Source organism: Perca fluviatilis, chromosome 16 (genome assembly GCF_010015445.1).
Source record: "Perca fluviatilis chromosome 16, GENO_Pfluv_1.0, whole genome shotgun sequence".
Classification (NCBI taxonomy): Eukaryota; Metazoa; Chordata; class Actinopteri; order Perciformes; family Percidae; genus Perca; species Perca fluviatilis.
The window spans coordinates 21048604-21072720 of record NC_053127.1 but is presented as its reverse complement, the minus strand read 5'-3'; the positions used below and the strand labels follow the sequence as shown (position 1 = coordinate 21072720).

General features: G+C 39.2%; 2 protein-coding genes across 3 annotated transcripts; one reads left to right on the top strand and one right to left on the bottom strand.

Annotated features, from left to right (window-relative positions):
• Positions 1–692: 692 nt before the first annotated feature.
• si:dkeyp-69c1.9 lies at positions 693–4049 on the bottom strand. Of its 2 annotated transcripts, XM_039777689.1 has the most exons (5): positions 3723–4049; positions 3395–3567; positions 2091–2186; positions 975–1248; positions 693–896 (listed from the first exon to the last, which is right to left on the bottom strand). In XM_039777689.1, the coding sequence occupies exons 2-5, from the start codon at positions 3489–3491 to the stop codon at positions 782–784; spliced, it is 582 nt and encodes a 193-aa protein (XP_039633623.1). In that variant the 5' UTR covers positions 3492–3567; positions 3723–4049; the 3' UTR covers positions 693–781. The 2 variants fall into 2 exon arrangements, with proteins under 2 accessions (XP_039633623.1, XP_039633624.1); XM_039777690.1 differs by lacking the exon at positions 3723–4049 and having other exon boundaries at positions 3395–3667.
• Positions 4050–5503: 1454 nt separating this feature from the next.
• On the top strand, positions 5504–23858 carry arhgap42a (Rho GTPase activating protein 42a). The gene is made up of 24 exons (XM_039777688.1): positions 5504–5867; positions 8662–8757; positions 8847–8908; positions 11461–11532; positions 13039–13140; positions 13239–13349; positions 13869–13973; positions 14567–14696; positions 15417–15517; positions 16686–16795; positions 16915–16993; positions 17104–17143; positions 17265–17327; positions 17438–17512; positions 17646–17730; positions 17810–17868; positions 18031–18136; positions 18442–18601; positions 18693–18843; positions 19232–19948; positions 20419–20581; positions 21826–21897; positions 22083–22162; positions 23205–23858. The coding sequence occupies exons 1-24, from the start codon at positions 5714–5716 to the stop codon at positions 23291–23293; spliced, it is 2982 nt and encodes a 993-aa protein (XP_039633622.1). The 5' UTR covers positions 5504–5713; the 3' UTR covers positions 23294–23858.
• The last annotated feature ends 259 nt before the right edge of the window (positions 23859–24117 follow it).

The window sequence follows — 24117 nt, the reverse complement described above, 5'->3', positions numbered from 1 at the left end:
AGAACAAGAAATGCATACAATCATAAACAGACAAGCAGATCTTTGAATGTAGTTTGATTTAAAAGTTATCTGTTGCTGTGACTTGTGCTGAAGTCTCAGCTTGTTTGATCCCTGGTCCTGCCTATTTAAGCAGATCATGTTTCAGTTATGAGTCACTGGGTGGATTGTTTTCTCTCAAGCTGACCACAAGTCGGTCTGAATTCATCAATATGAAATGTTAAAGGTCTGGTTTTACCATTAGTTCATTAGGTGTTATCCAGGAACTCCATGCACTGGACACATCATCAGTCCATTAGCTCATCAGATTGACCTGCTGCTGGGAAATTCATCACTTGTTACCTGAGAAGAAGCTAAACCTGAGAAAAGAGTTTGTGCTGAATATAATTGAGTCCTTAGTAACTGATGTAACAGAGTAAACAAAAGCAACTAAAGAATCTGATCGCACCTTAGCGCATTTTGAAGAAAGTATATATTTCCAGACAGACACACAATGTGCTGGATGTGGTTAGTGAAGGAGAACTCAACACCTCTGACTTCAATTTCACTTAAATTATGTCTAAACTGAGGAGTTAGGTTAAAAATGTTAGTGTTATTTATAAGAAGACTGTGGAAGTGATTCAAAGACTCACACATAACACAAAATCCCACAAAACTGTTTTTCACTGGTTTATAAAATCATGTTTATTACTGTGTGAACTATGATTATAACAAGCTAGGGTTGATAGACATTTGATAAAATTAGACATTTGCTGCAGTTGACTTATTTTTGACATTCTTTTATTTATTTTTTCATGTTTGGTTTCCCAGTCGAGGCCGCTCTCAGCCTCCGAGCACACATGGGACTCATGATGGGCCAACCAGGGTAATTCTCTCTTTGCACTGTGCTAAAGTCGATCCTGTGAACCAAAACACATGGACACTGATGAGCTGCTCTCTACATTCAGCTAGACTGATGTCAACAAACTCACTCTCACCTAAAGGCAGGGTTGATGCCGATGTTGTCTGGCTGTGGGAAGGCAGGTGTTCGCCTTCTGCAGCAGGAGGACGGAGGAGGGAAGTCCTTCTGATACTGAGACTGCATCTTTGTCGTATCTCTTTCGTTTGTCCCTGCTGTCTGATCATGGTTGCCTTCTTGATCGTCCTCCCCTGGTTTCCAGCCCCTGCTGCTGTTTTCTCTTCCTGTTTGTCTCGAGGATGTGGGATGAGAACGGAGGGACTCCTGCTGTGTGTTCAGGGCGATATGGTCTCCTGAAGGGTAACCATCATGTTGGTAAGGGTTTAATTTCATACACATTAATTAAACATCCCATGAAACATACCATATTTCTGTCTATGGAGGCAACATCTGGAAACATATTAAGGCCTTGGTAAAACTCTTTTAACTGTTGCTTGTCCCAAAAGATTCATTGGCAGACTTTTCCACCTCTACAAGTCTTCTACTTTTTTAATCAAAGGCTTATAATTCAGGCTTAACGATTTCCCTTAATATATCTACTGTCATATGTTATTTTATGTAAATTTAGTTATGCCTGGTGCAAGTCATCTTCTTCCAGCGTCATTCAGTGGCACCATATTATACTAGTCTTCTTTCATTTCAATAAATGCTCTGTTTTTGAATATTAAATTGTTATACAATTTTAATTAAGACCCTATATCACTTCTACGAGCAATTTTGACTTACATTTACATTAAGACTGAAGGCTACAAAATGTATTTAGGTCAGTAGGATCCAAATTTGCTTTGCTTCAGTAACAGCATTTTTACATTTAACCTTATATGGATGTTTTCTTTTATATTTGAATTATGAATGACTTTTTATTAGTATTAGTATCACATTATAATGACAGTATGACTGGTTAAACCTTTAAATAAAAGAACTCAGAAAATCACTTTTCTACTCTCTGCCCTCACACACAGAGCCAAGATCTTTTTCCAAAACACAAATATATCCATTAAACATATCACACTGCTTGGCATGCCTGTTTTCGGCACTGTATGGCTCATATGTCCACACATACACAACTCACTCACTGCTTATCTTAAAACAGATAAAATTAGTTCACTCTCAAGGTTGAGATAAGACTGCAGACCTTTGCCTCTGTCATGTTGTGAGACGGGTCTGAAGCAGAAAGCTTCTTGTGATGTGGTCTCCATCTTAGCAGGAGTGTCCGGGTAGAGGAGAAATCCTGGGGAAGTCAGGACATACCAGAGAGGGTAAAAAAAGTGTGCTTTAAAAGTGCCTGATTACAGGGAATAATTAGGCACTTAAGTTTAGTTATTGTTTTCAAATTCCTTTCTTTTTAACAAAATTTTGAGTTATGAAGTAATTCAACACATTACAGCTTAACATTTCCTGAAATCCTTCCAATCTGGTATTTTTATTTTTTAGTTTGAGCTGGAGAACCCCCAAGCCATTAGGTTATCCTTGTTAAAGGTCCCATGGCATGAACATTTCACTTTATGAGGTTTTTTAACATTAATATGCGTTCCCCCAGCCTGCCTATGGTCCCCCAGTGGCTAGAAATGGTGATAGGTGTAAACCGAGCCCTGGGTATCCTGCTCTGCCTTTGAGAAAATGAAAGCTCAGATGGGCCGATCTGGAATCTTCTCCTTATAAGGAGCAAGGTTACCTCCCCTTCCTCTGCTTTGCCCGCCCAGAGAATTTGGCCCACCCATGAGAGAGAGACATCATGGCTTTCAGACGAGCAAAGTGGCAGTTGGTCAAGGCCACACACCCACCCTCCACCTTGCACCCCCCTCTCTCCTCCTCAATAGCTACAGACACAGAAATGGCACATCCTAAGGAAAGCTCATTGTGGGACTGGCTCTAGTGGCTGTAATTCTGCACCAAGACTGAATTTTGGGAAAGAGACTTCAGATACAGTATTAGGGGCCACTGAGGTCTATATAAAAGCATCCAAAGAGCACCATGTCATGGGACCTTTAAATATGGTGATGTCAGTTGTGGCTCCTTTAGGCCCATTTACTTTGAACACCATAAAAATAACTGTGATGACAATTATGCTCAATCATTCACCCTGAACCGATATCTGTGAAGAGGATACAATGTTTTATATTTGTCTATGATAGTGACCTAAAGTTGAAGCAAAACTGCATAAATAGTGGTACTTTTGGATGTTTATAGTAGGAACTACATACTCTTCTATTTACTCAAACCTTTCATTGTTCCAGTTTTTTTTTTCTTCTTGTCATTAAGGCCATCATTTTTTCAAATCCATTCAGTAAACCACAACACACTATGAGGAGCACTTATTAATATATAATATATTTGAGCAACAAAATCACATTAAAACATAATAGTTTTGGTCTTTTAAAGTTGAGAATGAGTTATCTCAGAACATCACTAACTCCGATGTTTGCAGCAAACCTTTACCTGCCACTGTCGGCAGTTCCCCCCTGTAGGGTCGACTACGCAGAAATAATTCATGGTGGTGGCGGGGATTTCGCAAGTCGGCATTTTTGATGAACATTTTGTCTGCTGGCTCCTGGCTGTGGTCTTGGCACCACCAGCTGCTCTGAAGCTTTTGGTGTCTGCTACAACAAATGCTGTAAAAAATTACCACAGGTTTGGTGTACTCAGTATTTGTAGAAAGTAGAAAAAGTGTTGCAAGCCTTACAAATATCACACTTTGTATTTCAAATAACAACCCGTATAACGCCTTTAAACAGCTGTGAGGAGAGTAACTGAATGTGTTGCTTACCTTACATTTAGAAAAAAACAAGTTGTGGTACAATTCTGCAGTGTTTCCCTATGCTGTCTGCATTTCTCTGTACTGTCTGTATGTGTGTAAGGCTATACACAGAGCTACTTAAAGCTTGTTTACTGAAGTAGTCATGGTGTTTAATTCTTCTCCAGTGAGTGATAGATACAGTAGTCCCCAACTGAGTCAATAAAGCAGCTGGGCCACCAACAGAGAGCTGAAACGTGGTCCAGTATGAAAGGTTTTGAAGTAATGGTAGGGCTGATTTGAGGGGGGACAAAAAATAGAGACACTTCTCAGCAAGCTATGAGTGCTAAGATAAGCCTTTTTTCCAAGGTAAAATGTCATGTCTTGCATCAGTCTCTCAGACTCAAGTAAGATGTACAGTAACAAGTATAATGATAAATTTGCAGTTGTGCTTAGTCAGTCACATCACACTGTCAAAAAAGAAAACATGTTGTCTATTCAGTGGTTGCCCTGGAGCATTTGGCCAGCACTCAGCAATGGGCTGTGCCTCCCAGTGCTAAGCTGGCATACATCCCAACGATCTTTCCTTCACAATTGAGGGCCTGTTTTAGCCTGTAACTTTTCTGTAGGGAACCTTATGCTTGTATACTTGTACATAAATCATTTAACCTAATATATTCCAAAGTATTCTGTGATGAATATTCCTGCAAACCTACAAGTCACTTTAGTCTATTAGACTACTAAAGTAGGCCTATGTGTGCTGTGGGGTTAAGGAGGTAAGACATAGTTTTAACTTTATCCGTCGTATACTTTCAGGATTTTTAGTGGATATTTTCACCAGAGTATGTAAGTCATTTTTAATTACATCCTACTGTATAGCAACATCTAATAATTAGATAAAAGGTAAATTCCTATTTTATTCATGAATAGAAACTTCATCAAAACGTCAAAATGTTCTGCTACTTAAGGTTATATGTGCTTCTATTCAAAAATGTCATATTTCTACTTTAAGATGTTAAAAAAAAAAAATCCCACAGAAATGAATCTGTTGAATTGTCAGTTGGTCATAATTTAAACTCCTATAAAATTTATACACTTCAAGTATTTCACTTCTACGGAACCTGACACGTTTCTTTTATAACTCAATATTTGACTGACAGTTCAGTTCTTGCACTACAACTGATTTGTCAATTCCTTTCAGAACTTTCAACTGACAAGTCAACCATATTTAGCATTTGCACTTAAATTAAAACTTCAACTCTTTTCAGTAGGCTACTTTTCTTTGAGCTGCCATTTAGGCTTCTTTCAGTACTGTCACTTCAACCTCTACCAGCTGCCTCAACTTCATGTGCGACATAATTTCAGTCTTCAACTTGAACTAGGCTATGGGCCTACTGCCATCCAAAGAAATGTCAAAACATTTAATTATTAATGATGTTGCTATTATTAATATTATATATATATATATATATATATATATATATATATATATATATATATATATATATATATGATGAATCTCGCAAACTTTGCACTGATTTCAGCATGCGCCAGCAGGAGTCTCCCGTTCCCATAGTAACAGGCCTTCAGTTAGAGCCGTATGTAGAAGGAGTTAGCGACACAGTCTTTGCCGACCGCTTCCATACGTCCAACAGTCAGCTCTAGCTACTGCTTTGATTCCGCGACTGGTGGTCTTTCCTGTATCGACTCAAAGGCCATAAAGAAGTCAAAGCGACGTTGTATCTGAACATATTGATTTTAAAAGGCGAGAGAAGCAGCAGTAGAGCTCGTCGCGTAGCACAGCCAAACTCTCTCTGTCAGGGCCTCTGGTGTGTTTCAGTGTCCGGAAGTTCTGAGGGGAAAAAAAGTGAGAAAGGCATGAAAAAAAGGAGCTGGAAGAATCTTCTGACCAATTTTCTCCGAGCCCATTGAAACACTGTTTTCTCTCTTAAATCGCACCGAGGAGACAGTTAACGTGTCTTACTTTAGTTATCTAACAATTAGCTGTGTGCATTAATTTATTGATGGGTCTGCCGACGCTGGAGTTTAGTGATTCTTTTCTGGACAGTCCGGAGTTCAGAGAGCGACTGCACTGCCATGAGATAGAGCTGGAGCGCACCAACAGGTTTATAAAAGACCTCATCAAAGATGGAAACATGCTCGTATCTGCCCTCAGAAGTAAGTTCACGATGATTAATAACTGGGTTTCGGGGTAAAAAGTAAGTGCGTGTTAACTTTACTGATTGTTAGTGTTAGTACTCAACCAGATGCACGGTCTGCTGCCTGATAGCCTAACCTGGGCATTAGGTATATGGCAAGGCCATCCAGACTCAAACAGAGCCAGTGTAGTGAGTTTAGCGCATACAGTGCAAATAAAGAGGTTTAGCCTACATTAGACTTTAATAGCTTAATACATTGAATTGTGATTGGGTGGTATGACCAGCACAATAAGATAGGTAGTTAGTTACAGTGTTATAGGATATAGAGTCAAAATCGTCATACAAGAGTAGATGTTTTACTTATCTTAACATTATAGGCTATAGCTTACTTACATTTCCTTGACTGGTTTTATATCCTTTTTGCGATTTGAAGATAGAGTTTTTAACCTAGGGATGAGTCAAATTAAGAATGAATGTTCCTATTTGCTTTACCATCATCATAGCTGTTCATTATTGTATTATCCATAGCCTTTCAGGGACCCCAAAACCTGCATATTTATTATGTCAACTGTTTATTTAAAATGTATTAAAGCACAGAATCCACCAGGCCTGCAACTCACAGTCATTTTCATTATCAATTCATCTGTAGGTTATTTTGTGCGTAATCAAATCATAATTTTGGCTAAATCCCATTTATGCCCATATATCACCTTGGCCTCTAAGGTTTGATTGCTTGTTTTGTCTGACTAATAGTACAAAACCCTAATATAGTCAATACAATTATGTAAAACAGCTCATATTTTTAGAGGCATGAAACAGCATATGTTAAGCATTTTTTATTTATAAATGACTTAAATGTAAACCAATCCTCAACATTGTTGTCGATTCCTTTTCTTTACATTAACTGATTCATTAATTGACTAATGATTTTCAGCTCTAGTGTCAACTGACATGATGAGGCCCTTAAAGAGGATGCTGCTTATTACCTGAGCTTGAGTCCCTGTCTTGATCTGCTGATTATTATTAGTAAGTTTGGTTCCATCTATAACTGTTGCACAGTTTAATGGTGGCTGTCATAATATATAATCAGCTAATGAAGACTTTCAAAAAGCAGGCACCTCCCATTTGTTTTTAGCTTCTTTTGATCATCTCCAGTTTAAGCTCAGACACACTTACGCTTTGTAGCTGCATTCAGGTCCTTTGGCATGTCTTACTGTACAGTACACTGGCACATCAAACACCAGAGCCACCACAATATGATATTACCAGGATACAATGCTGTTGCTATTTGTGATATGCTGACATTTATTACCGTTACTGACTGTAAAGCCTTTTGAAAATCTGGTAGTTTTCATTGTGTTCATCTCACATCAGTGTTTTTAGTGCAGCAAATGGGATAGATAGATAGATAGATAGATAGATAGATAGATAGATAGATAGATAGATAGATAGATAGATAGATAGATAGATAGATAGATGTACTATATTAAAACTGGGAAATTACTGTATTACAGCAGCAGGTATAAGAAACACAACATCCACACAGAATAACAAGAAATAATAATAATTAAAGTAAAAATACAAGAACACCTACTCAAACTTGAAAAAAATGACAAAACAATGTACAACATATATACAAGTAGAGAATAAAAATATACAACCAGCATACATAGTATGAAAATATAGAAAAATATGTAGTCTAAGTAGGACATGAGTGTGCAATTTGTGCTTAGTGCAGTAGTGTAATAAATGAGGTAATGACAGTGTTATCTCACACTCAGCGGTGAAATGTTGTAGAGTTTTATGGTTTGTTGTATAAATGATTTTTCTGTAGTGGTCCATGCAACACTGAAGCTGTCGGAATCACAGAAATCACGTAAACTCGCAGTAGGTAGACTGCTGTATGTAAGATATTTGAACACATTTTATATATTAAGAATTAAGGGACCAATTATTTTTTTACCCTATAAATGTCAGGTGTATTTCCATGAATAATTGAAGTGCTTGACTTACTTATGGCAAATAAACCTTTTCTGTCTTCCTGCTGATGAAAATGTTAAATTACAGCCCTACTTTTTCCTCAAACAGCTTTGATGTTACCTTTTACATAATCAGAAGACATTAATAATACTTTGGCCCACATCTTGTGCTTTTAGATAACAATATGGAAACCACATAAGTGAAGTTTTCAGCATAGGATAAAGCAGTTTACAGTGCTTTTGTGTTTCATGCATTGAACTTTACCCTAGTTTTATAAGGCTATGGCTTTACCACAGTTCTTTTTCCTGATTTCCAGACAGGAATCTGCTATGAACTGCTACTAAATGACATGTCAATGGTTTTATTGTCAGTGTATAATGCAATGGTGTAATTGAAATAGTGCATTACAGCAGCTGGCATGCAGACTAGTGTTATAAGTGTGTGAGTGAGAGAATGCAGCCTTGTGGTGCCAAGTGTTCATGCACCTCAAAGAATAAACCATGGTATAAAACTTTATTGTTGGAGTGTTGTTTGGACATGTAAACACTATGGCTGTGGAGTACTTTGTTGCAGGGTGTGGCCGTTTGTTAGATCCAACTTTGACACCTCATGTCTTGGCAGTGGATGATATGCAAGAGGCTCGTAGCAAATACATTAATAGTTTATTACAGGAGGGAATAAGTGGTGCTGCTTGTAGCCTGAAGGGGAATTGGAGTTTTACATTGTGTTGGACCAATGATGGCAGCATGCTCATGCCAAGAGCATTATTGTGCATTATGTGGAAATAGCCAGCTTTCAATGACTAAAAGATCTTCATTCTGTTTTTTTCCCAGGTCTTTCTCTTGCTGTTCAAAGGTTCTCTCAGTCTCTGCAGGAGTTTCAATTTGAATGTATTGGAGATGCTGAGACTGATGATGAGATCAGTATAGGTAAAATGAAAACCTCACCAATGATCTAGAAAACAAGATATTGAGACAGCAAAATATATAAAATAAAAAGTGTAAATTTTATTTTGCAGCTCAGTCCTTAAAGGAGTTCTCTCAGCTCTTGAGCACAGTGGAAGAGGAGAGAAAACGACTGGTAAGAAAACATGTCTTTGTGTGTTTGTGAGTATGTGAAAGAGAGCGAGAGAATAGAAAATTGAGGACATTCTGATGTTTGGGATCTTCCATTTTAAATTGAGGGCTAGTGGTATAATAAATAGGTCAACTTACTCTATGCATTAGTTGCATTGTATTTTACACAATGTAAAGCTTTGTTCTTATTAATTATTGAGAGTTAGCAAACGTTTTCTGTAGGTATTTATGTCCATTTAAAAAACTGTCTAACAGCAACTTTATTTGCCTCTGTACACCATCCTTCTCTATATAATCAACATCAATAAAATGGTTGTGATTTATATTGATTCCATCAGGAATAGAAACCAAAAACATCTGAAGGGCTTTAGAAAGAAATTATACAGAAGCAATTCTCCGTGTTCAAAACATCTTGCTCTGATCTGAATACAACGTGAGACCAAAAGCCCATCTAAACCAAATTGTTATTATCAAAGTCTGAACCAATATTTTCCAGGATTTCAGTTTGGAAGTTACAGTCTTTGTCAGGCACATTCACTGTCTGATCTGGTTTTCCCACATATCTGATTGACACATTTGTTGTGAACTTTGTGCCAGCGGTAGTGTGTGCTCCATGGCGATTCAGAAAAACATCTTTGACTTACAGACCCTCCATCAGCCTTTATGTGGGAGTGAAGGGGAGTTTGTCACAGTCCATGTGCAGGCAAACCTCTGCGCATGTGCAATGTATGTGCATAGTATGCTACCTTATGAATAGCGCTGTGTGTGTGTGTGTGGGGTGCATGCATGTGTGTGTGTGTGTGTGGCTTTGTGGCTATGTGCATGGTCTTGTTAGAGAGGAACCATGTGGAACCTATTCTGCCAATTCCCCTGTGAGACTGTGAGCAGAGGCCTGACTGCCTGGGAAAGTCCATAAAAGCGTCCTGTGTGTGTGTGTGTGTGTGTGTGTGTGTGTGTGTGTGTGTGTGTGTGTGTGTGTGTGTGTGTGTGTGTGTGTGTGTGTGTGTGTGTGTGTGTGTGTGTGTGTGTGTGTGTGTGTGTGTTTGTGTGTGTGTGTTAGTGTGTGTGTCTGCTCTCTCTCTTTCTTTCTTTCTCTGTGTGTGTGTGTGTGTGTGTTTTAATTGTATGATTTTCCACTGCAACGCTGCAGATAGGTCTGAACTTCCACTAATACCGTCATTATTGAGTTAAAGGGCAATCTCAGCAAATGGGTTCCTCTGAAATACCTACCTTTTCAACCTGAAAGGACTATTATTATGATTTGACAATGCCCTTCAGTCTCTTAGTGTTCAGTTTCATCCTGCATATTGTAATGTGAGGAAAAAAGAGGAAAGGAGACCTTTCTTTGGGTACTGGTGTGGTATTAAACCTAAGTGAAGTGAAAGTAAAGTCATGGTGCAGGGCTGGGAAACTATTTAGAGTCTAATTCTTAAATCAGCTAGACAGAACAAAGCAAGACATGACTGAGACTTGCATTATTTAGACTCATGACTAAATAGGGCCGAGACCTTGTAGAGCTCTGATAACTGCCTTCCTTACTGCTTGACTCAAGTCTCAACATCAACAGCAAGTTTATCATACATGCTGTAAGACCAGCTGCAAAAATATTACCAGATTTGTATCATGATTGATTATTATAAATGATGATATTCCATCAGCCTCCGCTGTAGTTTGTGTTTAGTGCTAATTAGCAAACGCTAACACATTAATAAGATGTGAACATGGTAAACATTATACCTGCTTTGCATCAGCATGTTAGCTGTAAACTATTGTGCCATTGTGAGCATGTTAGCATGCTAATGTTAGCATTTAGCTCAAAGCACCACATTGTGCCTAAATGCAGCCTAACTGAGCCGTTAGCATGGCTATAAACTCTTATTGTGTGACTTGGATAACAACCATGAGCAAAGTCCAAAAAAAGCTCAATGATTATGCTCATAATGTTGGATAATAATTAAGCAGGTCCTTGAGTTGTTCATAAAGTGACTCTAACTGAGGTTTGTACAGGTTGTTACCATATTCTGTATATAAAACTAAAAAATATGTATCTGTACAGTCTATGGGTGTTACTATGATATTTTTGGTATGTAACCAGGAAATAAATAAACCACAGGTACAATATATCAATTGAGAGATATTTAATTCTTGAAATCGGCTGTTTTAGTTTGAATCCTTTTACCTAGCACAGATATTCACAAACAACAAATGTGTGAAGTTGGCAATAGATTAACATCATTTGAAACATTTTGAAATCCCCTGAATGCAGGAGATTCTAGATGAAGGACTGAATTTTACCTCTTTGTCAGTATTTCATGTCAACATCTACTCTAAAATGTAGCAGAAATTTAAAGAAAGTTGTCTCTTTGGCACACAATTGTCACAAAAACAAAAGAAAGCATTTATTGAGCAATCTGATTTGACAAAACCAATTTTAAGTAAAAAAATAGCTGAAGCCACTACAGAAGCCTTAATGGAACAATGACTGAGCTGTTGTCTGTCTTAGTATTTACTGTTATGAAACATTGAGCTAACTGTTGTGTGTTTTTCCTCTCTCAGATCCAGAACGCAGATGACGTGTTGATCTCACCGCTCGAGAGGTTTCGTAAGGAGCAGATTGGAGCTGTTAAGGTACATCTGCGATTGTTAGAATCACAGCTTAACACAAGCTGATTAGATTATTAACACAAAGTAACACTGAACCAGTAAATTGTTTTTGCTTTGACTCAAAAGTGATGTTTAAAACATCAAACTGCTGATGTTTCAACAAGGCCAGTACTTGATGTCTGTATGCGTTAATTATCTAACACTGTAGGTGGTGATCAGACAGATCATCCTGCTCTGGTCTAGTTCCAGTCAGTCTCCCAGTCAGTGGTCAGAGAATCCAATTTGTTCTGATAAACGATGGATCACAGTCAAGTGTCAGTAAGAAGGTCATGGGAACGGACGCTGTGAGGGAAGACAGAGCGCACGTCACAGACAGACAGTTAAACTCACTGAGGCTGTATAAACACAAAGTGAGCTGGGTGTCTGGTTTCAGCAGCTGTCTCAAGTCTTGTAATTCAGTTTATCTTATTTTCTTTTCATTCTCTCTCAGACCAAAAGAAAGGATAGCAGTGGCATGCAGTAGTCAGAGTTTCAAAAAATAGAACTAGTCACAGCTATGACTAACCCTGAAAGTGAAATCACAGCTCATTTCTGGGTGTTGATCGAAGTGACTCCTCAGCCTGTAGAATTTGGCAAGAGTGTGTGACCAGCACATCCTCACACTGATGTTGTTGAGCAAGAAAGAGTGGTTGGACATGTGGAGTTTGCAACTGCAGCTGTTCTGGAAAATAGCTGTTATCCTAAATATTTTGGCAGTGTCTCTTCATTTAGATTATTAATGGTCTCTCTGTAGCAACCTCACTGTGGCCTCACTGATTTGTGGCATTTTGGTATTTTCCGCACCGCTAGCAGCAATGCTCTCTGGAGGGCAATGCCAGTCTGTCGGTCTGATGGTCAGTTGGTCGGACCATGAGAGTGGGCCAGACTGGAATAACTTTACAACTATTGGGTGGATGCCATTACATTTGGTACAGACATTCATGATCCCCAGAGGATAAATCTTACTGACTTTGGGATCCCTTAATTTTTGACAATGAGTTTCACATTTGTGATTCAGACTAAAATATCTTGATAATTATTAGATGGATTTCCATGAAATTTGCTACACATGTTCAAGGTTCCAATACTTACTTAGCAGTAAAAAAAAACACTATACCCGCTTAACATCAGCATGTTAGCATTATCATTGTGAGTATGTTAGTACGCTGATCTTAGCGTTAAGATTAGCGTTAAGTACATGGCTGTAGACTGTTGCTGTAGTCTTGTTGTTTATTTATTTACTAATTAGGTAGTTGGACTTTGAAGTAGGACATATTGTAATTGAACTTGTATTAAAAACAACAGCTCCAATGAATGAGACGTACTGTAAATGACTTGGGAAAGGGAGATATACTCAAGTGTGAAATTCTCTCTGTTTTATGTAAACAAAATATGTGAATTTAAAGACCTTTATAAGCAGATGTAAAAATTCCCAAGTTTGCTTTTATTTTTTGGTAATGTCCTCTCTACGTACATCCCTGTCTTCTTCAGGAGGAAAAAAAGCAGTTTGACAAGGAGACAGAAAAGTACTACTCTGTTCTGGAGAAACACCTCAGCCTGTCCTCCAAAAAGAAGGAATCACAGCTACACGAGGTAAATCATTAGACTCCTAAAAATGTACACCAAGTTCCTCCCACATGTGTTAGGTAAGAAAAAATACTGGATGGGTGTTGTTTCTGTTTTTGTTGCAGGCTGATTCACAGATGAGTAAGGACAGGCAGGTTTTTTACGATGCATCGTTGCAGTATGTGTTTAAGATCCAAGAAGTGCAAGAGAGAAAGAAGTTTGAATTTGTTGAGCCGGTGAGTTCACATATATACATCATGTTTAAATGCAACTTTAGCACAATTTAACTGAGCTGCTGGGCCTTCACAGCTCTGACCAGGAGACAATTTTTCATCACTATTGTATTATTATATATGTAAACAATGAAGTAAAAATTAAGTCATAATTGCAGCCAAGTCAATAAGGATTGTGAGTGTGCGTACTAACATAATCATGAAAAAACAGAAAGAAAACACACATTACACACTGTTTGGCCACTGATAAAAACGTTTTAATGATAGATATCAGTAAAGCCCACTTCCTGTTGCTGTAGAAGCACTTCCTGCATGGAGAGAGGGAAACTCTTTGTTGTAAAGTAAATAAGGGCAGCAAACCAAAAAACAGGCAAAGTTTGGGGATTTTTTCTCCTATAGAGGCCATTTTGATTGATTGCACAGATGACAAACAATCATTCTTTTGTAATCCTTTCATTATAGTCTACACTCCCAAGCCCCCAGCTAACATTTTTCCTGCGGATTTCTCCCTCTGATCTTCAGTTATTAGCCTTCCTGCAGGGTTTGTTTACATTCTACCATGAGGGCTACGAGCTGGCCAGTGAGTTTGAACCCTACAAGCAGCAGCTTCAGTTCAACCTGCAGAATGTAAGTGTGTATGTGTGCAAGCCTCTAGACCAAATGTGGACCTGATATCACTTGCTTTATCTGGTCTACCTGCCTCTTTAGCCATTAAGAGAAAGTATTTTATAGTTAGTTTTGATGTATCTGGCAACATCTGTCCCAGAGCGGTAACCTTACACACCTGATACTCCTTACATGTTGAAACACACAATGTGAACTATTTTCAGCCACAATAGAACAAGGCCTGGTCTAATACACATATTTTATATTGCCGTTCACACTTTTTGACAGATTTACCTGGAAAAAGTCAAAGTTAAATTGAAGCTTAATCTGCGTTCCATTAGGTTCAGACTGCAAAAATTCACCAGGCACTTTGAATCCTTTCAAAGTTTGGGGTCTCAGATGTTTTTTTGATAAAAGCAAGTACTTTTTAAATGCAAATGACAAATCAATGTACTGCTTGGATAAACAAATCAGATAAGAATATAATTACTAGTAACTTCCTCAGCTGGACTCTGTAACCATTCCCTGATTGACTTTTTCAAAGATTTTGTATGTTTCATATAAATATGGACGCAAGCCTCCTTTCAGTGCAGTTTCTTTTGTATGTTGATAAGGCTCGCAATAACTTTGAAAGTACACGTGCCGAGGTTGAGAGGCTGATGAAGAGGATCCGGTCTGCAGAAGAAGACTTCAAAGCTCCGAGCTGCTTTACCATGGAGGGATATCTGTATATACAGGAGAAACGTGAGCTACACAAATCTTATTTTCTCCTCTCTTAGTCTCTCTCTCTCTCTCTCTCTCTCTCACTTAAAGGTCCCATGGCATGAAAATTTCACTTTATGAGGTTTTTTAACATTAATATGCGTTCCCCCAGCCTGCCTATGGTCCCCAATTGGCTTAAAATGGTGATAGGTGTAAACCGAGCCCTGAGTATCCTACTCTGCCTTTGAGAAAATGAAAGCTCAGATGAGCCGTTCTGGAATCTTCTCCTTATGAGGTCATAACAAGCAAGGTTACCTCCCCTTTCTCTGCTTTGCCCGCCCAGAGAATTTGGCCAACCCATGGGAGAGAGACATCATGGCTTTCAAACGAGAAAAGTGGCAGTTGGTTAAGGCCACACCCCCACCCTCCACCTTGCACCGCCCTCTCTCCTCCTCAATAGCTAGAGACACAAAAATGGCACATCCTAAGGAAAGCTCATTGTGGGACTGGCTCTAGTGGCTGTAATTCTGCACCAAGGCTGAATTTCGGGAAAGAGACTTCAGATATAGTATTAGGGGACCACTAAGGTCTATATAAAAGCCTCCAAAGAGCACCATGTCATGGGACCTTTAATGCATATGCATATGTAATGCATATGCAATGAATAAAAAGTAAATGCCAGAATTACCCAATCAGACTTTCTTTTGTTAAAACACATTTGTACACAAATGCACCTGCATGAATGTGTGTCATGTATTATAGGTCCATTGGGCAGTGTGTGGACCAGATACTACTGTACTTATGAAAAAGGCTCCAAGATGTTTACCATGAGCAACACAGAGGCCAGACCAGCCAGCAGACAGGTGAGCTGGTAGCACAGATGAATAACCGCACGTTAAATGTTTTAGCCCATTTAATACAAATCGTTACGCATTAAAATCTACTATGAAAATCAGATTATACAACTCTGAGTTACATTATTGTCATTATATGGTGATGTAGTTTTAACCATGAAACAAAATTCTGTGTAGCAGCTTCCCACAAGCACTCGAATTCCAGAGCAAGAAAGCTTTCAAAACAGTCTCTACTAACTGCAGTATCTTGTTACCGGTAAATAGCTGTTAATTCAACTTCGACAAAAGACATAGATTACTTACTACAAGCTAGTGTCAAGTTTTTGTAAGTAAATATTTATGGTGTTTTTACGCAAATTGAAAAGTAGGAAGTATAAAGTTGATGGGCTAAAGCCAAGGGGATAAGCCTCTCTTCAGAACTCGAACCTCGTATGGCACCATTTTGATGCTTCCCAACGCTCACCTGCCATTCATTTTGACGTCACTTTGACAGCGAATAACTTTACATCTGAAGCTTTTAAAGACTTTATTTGTCCATTGTTTATTTCTAAAGAAACACGACAAAGGCTCCATTACCTTGTATTTCACGTTATGGCTCCGTAACAGACGTTTTTGTAAAAATAGGCTAACGATTGTGTCATAACCACGCGACTTACTGTCGCATAGTAGAGGAATTACCGTATAGTACAGGAGAAGCTCGCAGGCAGTTTCGACTTACATTGTCTGTTTAAGTTTAATTACTAATGTTAACTAGCATTTTAGTTAGCAATAATTAGCCTGTGCCCATGTTATCTCCTTACATATACCTACGCTCTCCGTCTCTGCAAGATTGGGAATGATTGAGATTTCTCTTGGCACAGCTACCAGAAGACTTACAACTTTCAGACAGGTTGCTCACGTCACATTTACGTTGTCTCTCTCAGTTGGAGGCTACGCAGTAACGCTCAGCGGTCACCGGAAAAGTGCTTCTAATATCCTTCCAGAGCAACGGGATCTGTTTGTCCAGTTTATATACTGTCTATGGCTAAAGCATGCAAAACACTAAAATCGTCCTAAAAGTAAAAAATTGATCTAAAAAAAAAAAAAGGTCCTAAAAGTAGTCACTTTGTGAGGGTCCTTACAAGACTTTAATACCACATGTCAAGTGCATTTTGCAAACACATTTCTCTGTTAACAGAACGGCGTGGTGAATGGCACACCTGAGATGTTCAGGCTGCGCTCGTGTGTCAGAAGGAAGACGGAGTCAATCGACAAGCGCTTCTGCTTCGACATCGAGGTGGTGGAGAGGTGAGAGGGGAAAGATAACTGAGAAAATGTGTTTCCATAACACATGACTATCTGTGGAATAAATACATTATGGTATGCTGTTGGATTGTGCTCGGGTAAAATGATCTCTTTCCCTGCAGACATGGCGTCATCACCCTGCAAGCGCTCTCTGAGGCCAACCGGCGGCTATGGATGGAGGCAATGGATGGAAAAGAACCTGTATGAATATATCTACCATTAAATAAACGATAACAATGATAAAGTAACACCATTGTCTAAAATGTCATACTTGTCATACTAACACATGCTATTTTTCTGTCTTTGTTCAGATATACACTCTGCCTTCTTTGCTCAGTAAAAAGGAGGAGAGTAAGTATCCTAATTTATACTGTTCTTTGATTTAATTTTAAAAGATTCTATTAATTAACACATATTAATATGTCTTGCAATGTATCAGATACTGAGGTAAAAATGTGTCGGTTTCTTACAGCATTTCTCAATGAGGCAGGCTTCAACTTTGTCAAGAAGTGTATTGAGCTGGTTGAAACAAGAGGTATTCCTAGTCCTTAAAATGTTTATATGAGAATAATAATTCGAATCAGTATTTATTTTACACACATTGATTTATCAAGTATGTTAAAACATGTCTGTATGTATGTGTAGGCCTTAGCACCCTGGGACTGTACAGGACTGGAGGAGTCAACTCCAAAGTGCAGCGGTTGATGACGAGTGTGTTTGGTAAGAAACGCCCCACTTTTTTCTGTACAATAGTATTTTTCTGCATTGGGGAGCTAAATTCCAACATAATGAGTAGCAGGTGCATTTAAATCCATCACTACAGCTACATCATTTATGATCTACTTTCCTGTAGCATCCACAGCTCCTTTTGACATGCAGCTGGATGCAGACACCTGGGACAACAAGACTATAACCAGCGGCCTCAAGAATTATTTCAGGTGAAATACAGAACAGAGCAGTTTTTTTGAGTAACACTTCTCATGAATTATGAATTCATGATTTCTAATGTGTGTGCAGGTGCCTGGCAGAACCAGTACTGACCTACAGACTGCATAAAGAATTCATCAAGGCTGCAAGTAAGATCCCTTACTGCTTTTTCAAAATGACACAGAGTATGATAGACACAATGGTTATTTCAACAGTGTTTGCATTGATATTTGCTACCTCATCCATTGTATGTCATGCACATTATTTCACCACTGAATCATATCTCTCTGTGCTCTTTCCTTGTTTCACAGAGTATGATGACCAGAAGTATAGAGTGAGAGCGATTCATGCTCTTGTATACAAACTGCCGGAAAAAAACAGAGCAATGTTGGATGTCTTGACCAACCACCTTCTCAAGTATGTACATATTTAAACATACTGTGCTATAATTGTACAGTGCCTTTCGACTGAGAACATTTTATTTTGAAAATGCAATAACCCGTGATCTTTTTCTAGAATTATGCAAATACTCATTTCTTATTTACTTCCTATTTCCGATATTCTGTTAGACAATTAGACAAGAACATCAGCCTCACACCATGGAACACACCTGTGTGTGTGTGTGTGTGTGTGTGTGTGTGTGTGTGTGTGTGTGTGTGTGTGTGTGTGTGTGTGTGTGTGTGTGTGTGTGTGTGTGTGTGTGTGTGTGTGTGTGTGCGCAGGGTGTCCTCTCACAGTGACCAGAACATGATGACTGTGTCCAACCTTGGAATGATCTTCGGCCCCACTTTATTGAGGTCGCAGGAGGAGACGGTGGCCGCCATGATGAACATCAAGTTTCAGAACATCGTGGTGGAGATTCTCATTGAAAACCACCCCAAGGTACGCTTACAAATACACACACACATATACATGCACACACATGCATAAACATACAGTACACACACCTAACAGACATGTGTATTCCTGCCAGATTTTTGGTGAGGCCCCAGACCTGTCGCTGCCGTTACCTCAGGCTCCGTCCTCTCGGTCGACTCCTCGGAGGAACAAGGCCATCTGTCTGTCTTCGGGAAAGAGGAAGGCCCGTCTTTACCCTCCTGCTCTCTGCCTGGCAGACAACGACAGTGAGTCTCTCTACATACAACCCATTATTAAGGATTTAATCAGTGGTTTTCAAGCTTTTTGGCTTGTAACACTTTACAAAAAATATGTCTGTAAAAAAAGGAGCAGTTCCACCAAAGACTGATTTCCCATCAGATGGTTTAATTTAAATAGCTGTTCAAGGCCCAAATATGTAAAACTATCAAACATTTCCTAAAAAAAGATTAGAAAATAGTAAAAAAAAGTAATACAGTTTTTTTAATCATCTCACAACCCATCTGATTTGACTGCTTGACTGTAATATATACACAAATGAGTTAATGGCCTATTAAAATAGAGGTGGGATGGACTAACCTTGATGTTGTTATTCAGTCTTTTTATTATGTGTCTTGTTTCCATTTCTCCCTCCAGGTGACACCTTCAGTAGCAGCCCCAGCACGACTCCGATGGGCAGCCAGGAGTCTCTGTCCTCACACTCCTCTGAGAAGAACGGATTGTCTCAGACCTCTCCTCCGTCCTCTCCTGCTGCTGAGCCCGACCCGTCTTCCACAGCACCGGCATCTGCTCCTGCGGCTTCCTCCTGCTCCCCGTCCCACAGCTCCTCAAGCAGGAAGGATTGGAAACACCCGACAGACAGCACCGCCTCCCCTCACCTTACGCCTTCCTCTTCCTGGACTGCCTCCCAGCTCACTCCGGCCCAGCAGACTTCCTCTGTGTCCTCCTCTATGTCCTCTTTACTCTCCACAGAGAGGAGTCTGTCAGTCAAAGGAAACTCGACTGCCTCCTTATCATCTGTAAAAGAGTCAAGATCTCCTTCCATCGTCTCCAGGTCCACCGCCTCAATCCAGCACTCTTCAGTGGAGCGCGCCTCCTCCCTTAGGCAGGGTCGACCCGTTCAGAGATTGTCTTCTGTCTCCTCTCTGAAGAGCACTTATTCAGTTGATCAAAGACATGCATCCAGCACCTCCTCCACTGTCACAGAAACCAGAGTGACGGACTCTACCTCTCCTTCTCCGCAGCAAAAAAAACCTTACAGGACTGCCTCCTCCTCCTCTTCCTCCTCCTCTTCATTATTCCCCTACCAGCTTTCCACATCTTCCTCTCTCACTTCCCTACACATCTCTGAGGGTGCGTACATCTCTGTAGGACTGAAGTGGGATGACAGAATGAAAAGTTGTAGTCACTTCCCTTAGGGCTGTGCGATAGGGAGAAAATCAAATATCACGATATTTTTGACCAAATACCTCGAAATCGATACTGCAACGATGTTGACTATTGGTGCTTTCACAAAATATTTACACAATGAGATTTTTGATAAATAGTCATCAGTAATGTGGATACAATGACTAAGTGGGTAAAGGCAAATAATAGAACAGTTACATCAGTCTGGGAAGTTCAGAAAATGACATCACTTTACTGTAATGCAGCCTTTCAAACTAGGAAAAGACAACACTTATGTCATATTACAATATAACGATATCCAAAATCTAAGACGATATCTAGTCTCATATCACAATATCGATATAATATCGATATATTGCCCAGCTCTAACTTCCCTGATTTATGTTCAGTTCTAATCTCTTGTGTTTCTATCGCAGATTACAAAAGCTGTCATGGATCGGTACAGAGTCTCATGTCGCTGGACCCGCAAGAGCCAACACACAAACGTAAACCTTCACATATCCGCTGTGGCTCCGATCTGACCGTGAAACACTCTGTAGCCGCCACATCCAGCAACGGTTACCAGAGGCCTGGATCAGTGTGAGTGTCTGTAAAATTGATTTTATATCTCAGAGATAAAGATACTCTAGTCAATCAGCACTTTATCTTGTGCTTTAGTTTGGTGGAGTGGCACTGTATGGAGAGGTCAAATTTGTAAATGTCAAACATTATACAAAATAAGTTCAACTGACATGAAAATCAACACAAATCAAATCAGGAATCCCTGTGAATTTTGCTGGTTGGCTTAACATCTAATGCCTGGCTCACACTACAGGAGTTTTAGGCCGATTTATGCCCGATTTATCCCTCCTCAGAATCTGAGAAAAAATCTTGTCGAGGACCTTGATCGGTTCCGATGTTCGGCGCAGATTATCTGGTAATGTGAGGCGTTCACAGATCGAATCTTGCACCTCCCGATCTGCTCACAGACACATCGGGGCCGCCCCGATAATATCAAAAATGTTTGATATCTAGGATTATAATTGGGCGTGAAATGACTATGATTACGTCAGTACTTCCACAATAGCCAATGAGAGACAGGTCTGCAAGGAGACGGAAGTGACGGAAACTTTTGAAAATGTCCGCGAAAGCAGCTGTAGTACGGGTCCGGTGGACAACTGAGTTGGAAGAAAGGCTGGTGAAGATGTGGCAACAGCACAAGTGCCTGTTTAATGTATCATCAAAAGAGTATCATAATCGGAATGAAGAGAAGAGCTGAGGAGAGATCGCTTCAGATTTGGACCTACCGGTTGAGTGTACAAAGTTGCTAGCGTACTAGCTAATGTAAACATTAGATCTAGGTCAATGATCATCTGCTACATTCAGGTCTAACAAAAGATGCACAGACACAGTATCCATTTTGTTTATATGCGCTTCCCCGTGAGATCGCGTCACGTGAGGTGCTAAATCTGGCAAGATAATCTTAAGAATATCTTGTAGTGTGTGATGCTCCACTATTTTCAAATCTTGTAGTGTGAGCATGTTTAAGATTTGAGGGAAGAAAATCTGCAAAGATTCTCCTCAAGTGTGTGCTGCAACCAGTTTCAAAATTCTCCTGTAGTGTGAGCCAGGCTTTGGGGATCCTTTTTTTTCTCCACGACTTTTAACTGTTGTTTTTAATTGGTCTGATTCCAGGAACTTGTTTCCGATTGGCTCTTGTCTGCATTATTTAAGAAGAAAACGGTTTAGCTGTTTTAGTGACAGTGATTTACTCTCATGGTAACAACTGGAGATTATCTCAGGAAATGTATTCAGAGCTAACATTTCTGTTTTGTGTGTTACAGATTATCAATCAGACTACCGCAGCATGAAAGTTCAGTATTCTCCTCAGCATTAGACATATGTTCCTCAGGAAGGTATGTTGATTTTAAGGTTTGTTTGAGAATCCACCTTTCTAGTCTTGAAAGCTATTACTTGTCAGTACTTCATATCAAGTCATTGAAGCCTGAAATCTATACAAGCAAAACATATTGTTATATATATATATATATATATAATCCTCCTTAATTCTATTTTTAACTGATTCCATTTTTTCTACTAGGGATGCAAAAGCTCTTTACTCCTGTGAGGCAGAGCACAGCCATGAGCTCAGTTTTCCACAGGGGGCGGTGTTCTCAAATGGTAAGATTACAGTTTTAATTTGCCTGAGGGATCTTTGGTTACATTTATACCTGATATTAATGTGATCTGTATCTGCTTCGTTATCTGGATAGTGACATCTGACATCTGATACATGGGTCTCTGCAATTACACCTGGTATTTAAATAGAATGCATTTAAATACCAGGTGTAAATGGGGATACTCGCTGTTCAGAAGCCACATTTTTAAGAGTGTGTTTTGATTTATTTTTCAAATGTAATTTGAAGATCATTCTCCATGATTGCTGCTGGTGCCACCAGAACTTCCCCCGGATGTCCGTTACCTTCTGCTTTCTTTGTGTTGGCATTTTAAACTCCGGTGGATTTATGAGGACTATGGTTAACTGCTCCTCAGATCTCTGCAGGGTGAATCCAGACAGATAGCTAGACTATCTGTCCAATCTGAGTTTTCTGTTGCACGAGTACGACTAAAACAACTTTTGAACGTACACACGTTAAACCAAAAGAAGTTCCTTCCTGCGGCTATTTTGCAGAGGCACTGTGGCTCTCTGCGCCACCCAAGACTATTGTGATTGTTTTTTTTATCTGTCAGTGTTTCTCTCAAAATCTTAAGTTACTTATATAGAACATTTTTACCTGCTTCTAATAATATAACACAGATGTTAATCGACTTGTTCGAAGGATTAACATAACTAAAATGAATACTCTTCTTTGTGAGATTATTTTCATGTTTAGAAACACCGTGATCTAGGCTACAACTTACTATAAATGTATATGGGTCTGAGTGATGCTTGGCTGCTCAACATGTCTTTATATGAATGATGCAGCAGTGGGACACTTGCAGTTTACTGTTAAAGTGGGTTGTTTATTTTGGGAGTGTACAGATCAGTGTACATCTGCGCTATGCGAACACAACCAGCAGCAAACTCAATTAAGTCTAACATTTGCTTAGAGGTTGTGTATGGGTTTGGATTATGGGTGCCTATGTGAGTCATTATATACGTTAAAAAAAGGATTGTTTTATACATAAAGGACTTGCTGACTTGAGTTGCTTGTGTCTGCAGTGTACCCGTCTGTGGAACCAGGTTGGCTTCAGGCGACGTACAATGGCAGAACAGGCCTCATACCTGACAACTACATCACATACATGTGACAGACCCGATGATGTCATCCCCACATCACCCAATAACACAAAGATCTAACTTATACTTTAGGTATCTACAATGCATACAATAATACTCTGTGCTGCTAAGCAAAGATATAATATATTCATCATGTAACTGTGACTGTTATCATTGAACTACTGGGGCTTGATATGACTGATGCACGTACTGTATGTACGGTCTATCTGAATACTATATGTGAACCATGTTAGTTGTTATTAACCAGTTTATAATATTGTATTTGTTAAAATCTGTATGTATTGTCTGATTTTTCCTCCATTCATACATGACGGCGTAACTTAATCGGCGTTATCAGCTCTTCTTTTATGTTAGGTTCAACGCTAAACACTTATGAAATATGTCTGTAAGTGGAAACAGTATTTTTCAATCGATTTTGATAATTTATGTGTAAATTATCATATAAATGTTATAACTGTGTGTCCAGAGATGAAATGTTCACACCTGTGCCTGAAACACAATGAACTAGTGGATTAAGACTGAAGCTTGCAATAACACCTTCCTTCATACTGTCTAAATAAAAGACAAATACTTGTATTTGTAGATTCAGCTTATGTTTCTTATTATTTTGTGTTTTTATTATGCATATTATGCATTTTCCTCCAAACAATATGAGTTCACCACAGTTTTCACCAATATATCCTTGTTCTACCGTATGCCACTGTGCAAGACAAATCCTTATTTATATTACAAATATGAGGGTAAGCACTGTAAATTATTTTTGGCAAGGTGCAGGCTTTTTCTTGTACTTTCAATTGCTGGAAGAAGAAAAGCAATCTGCAAATTGTACTGCATA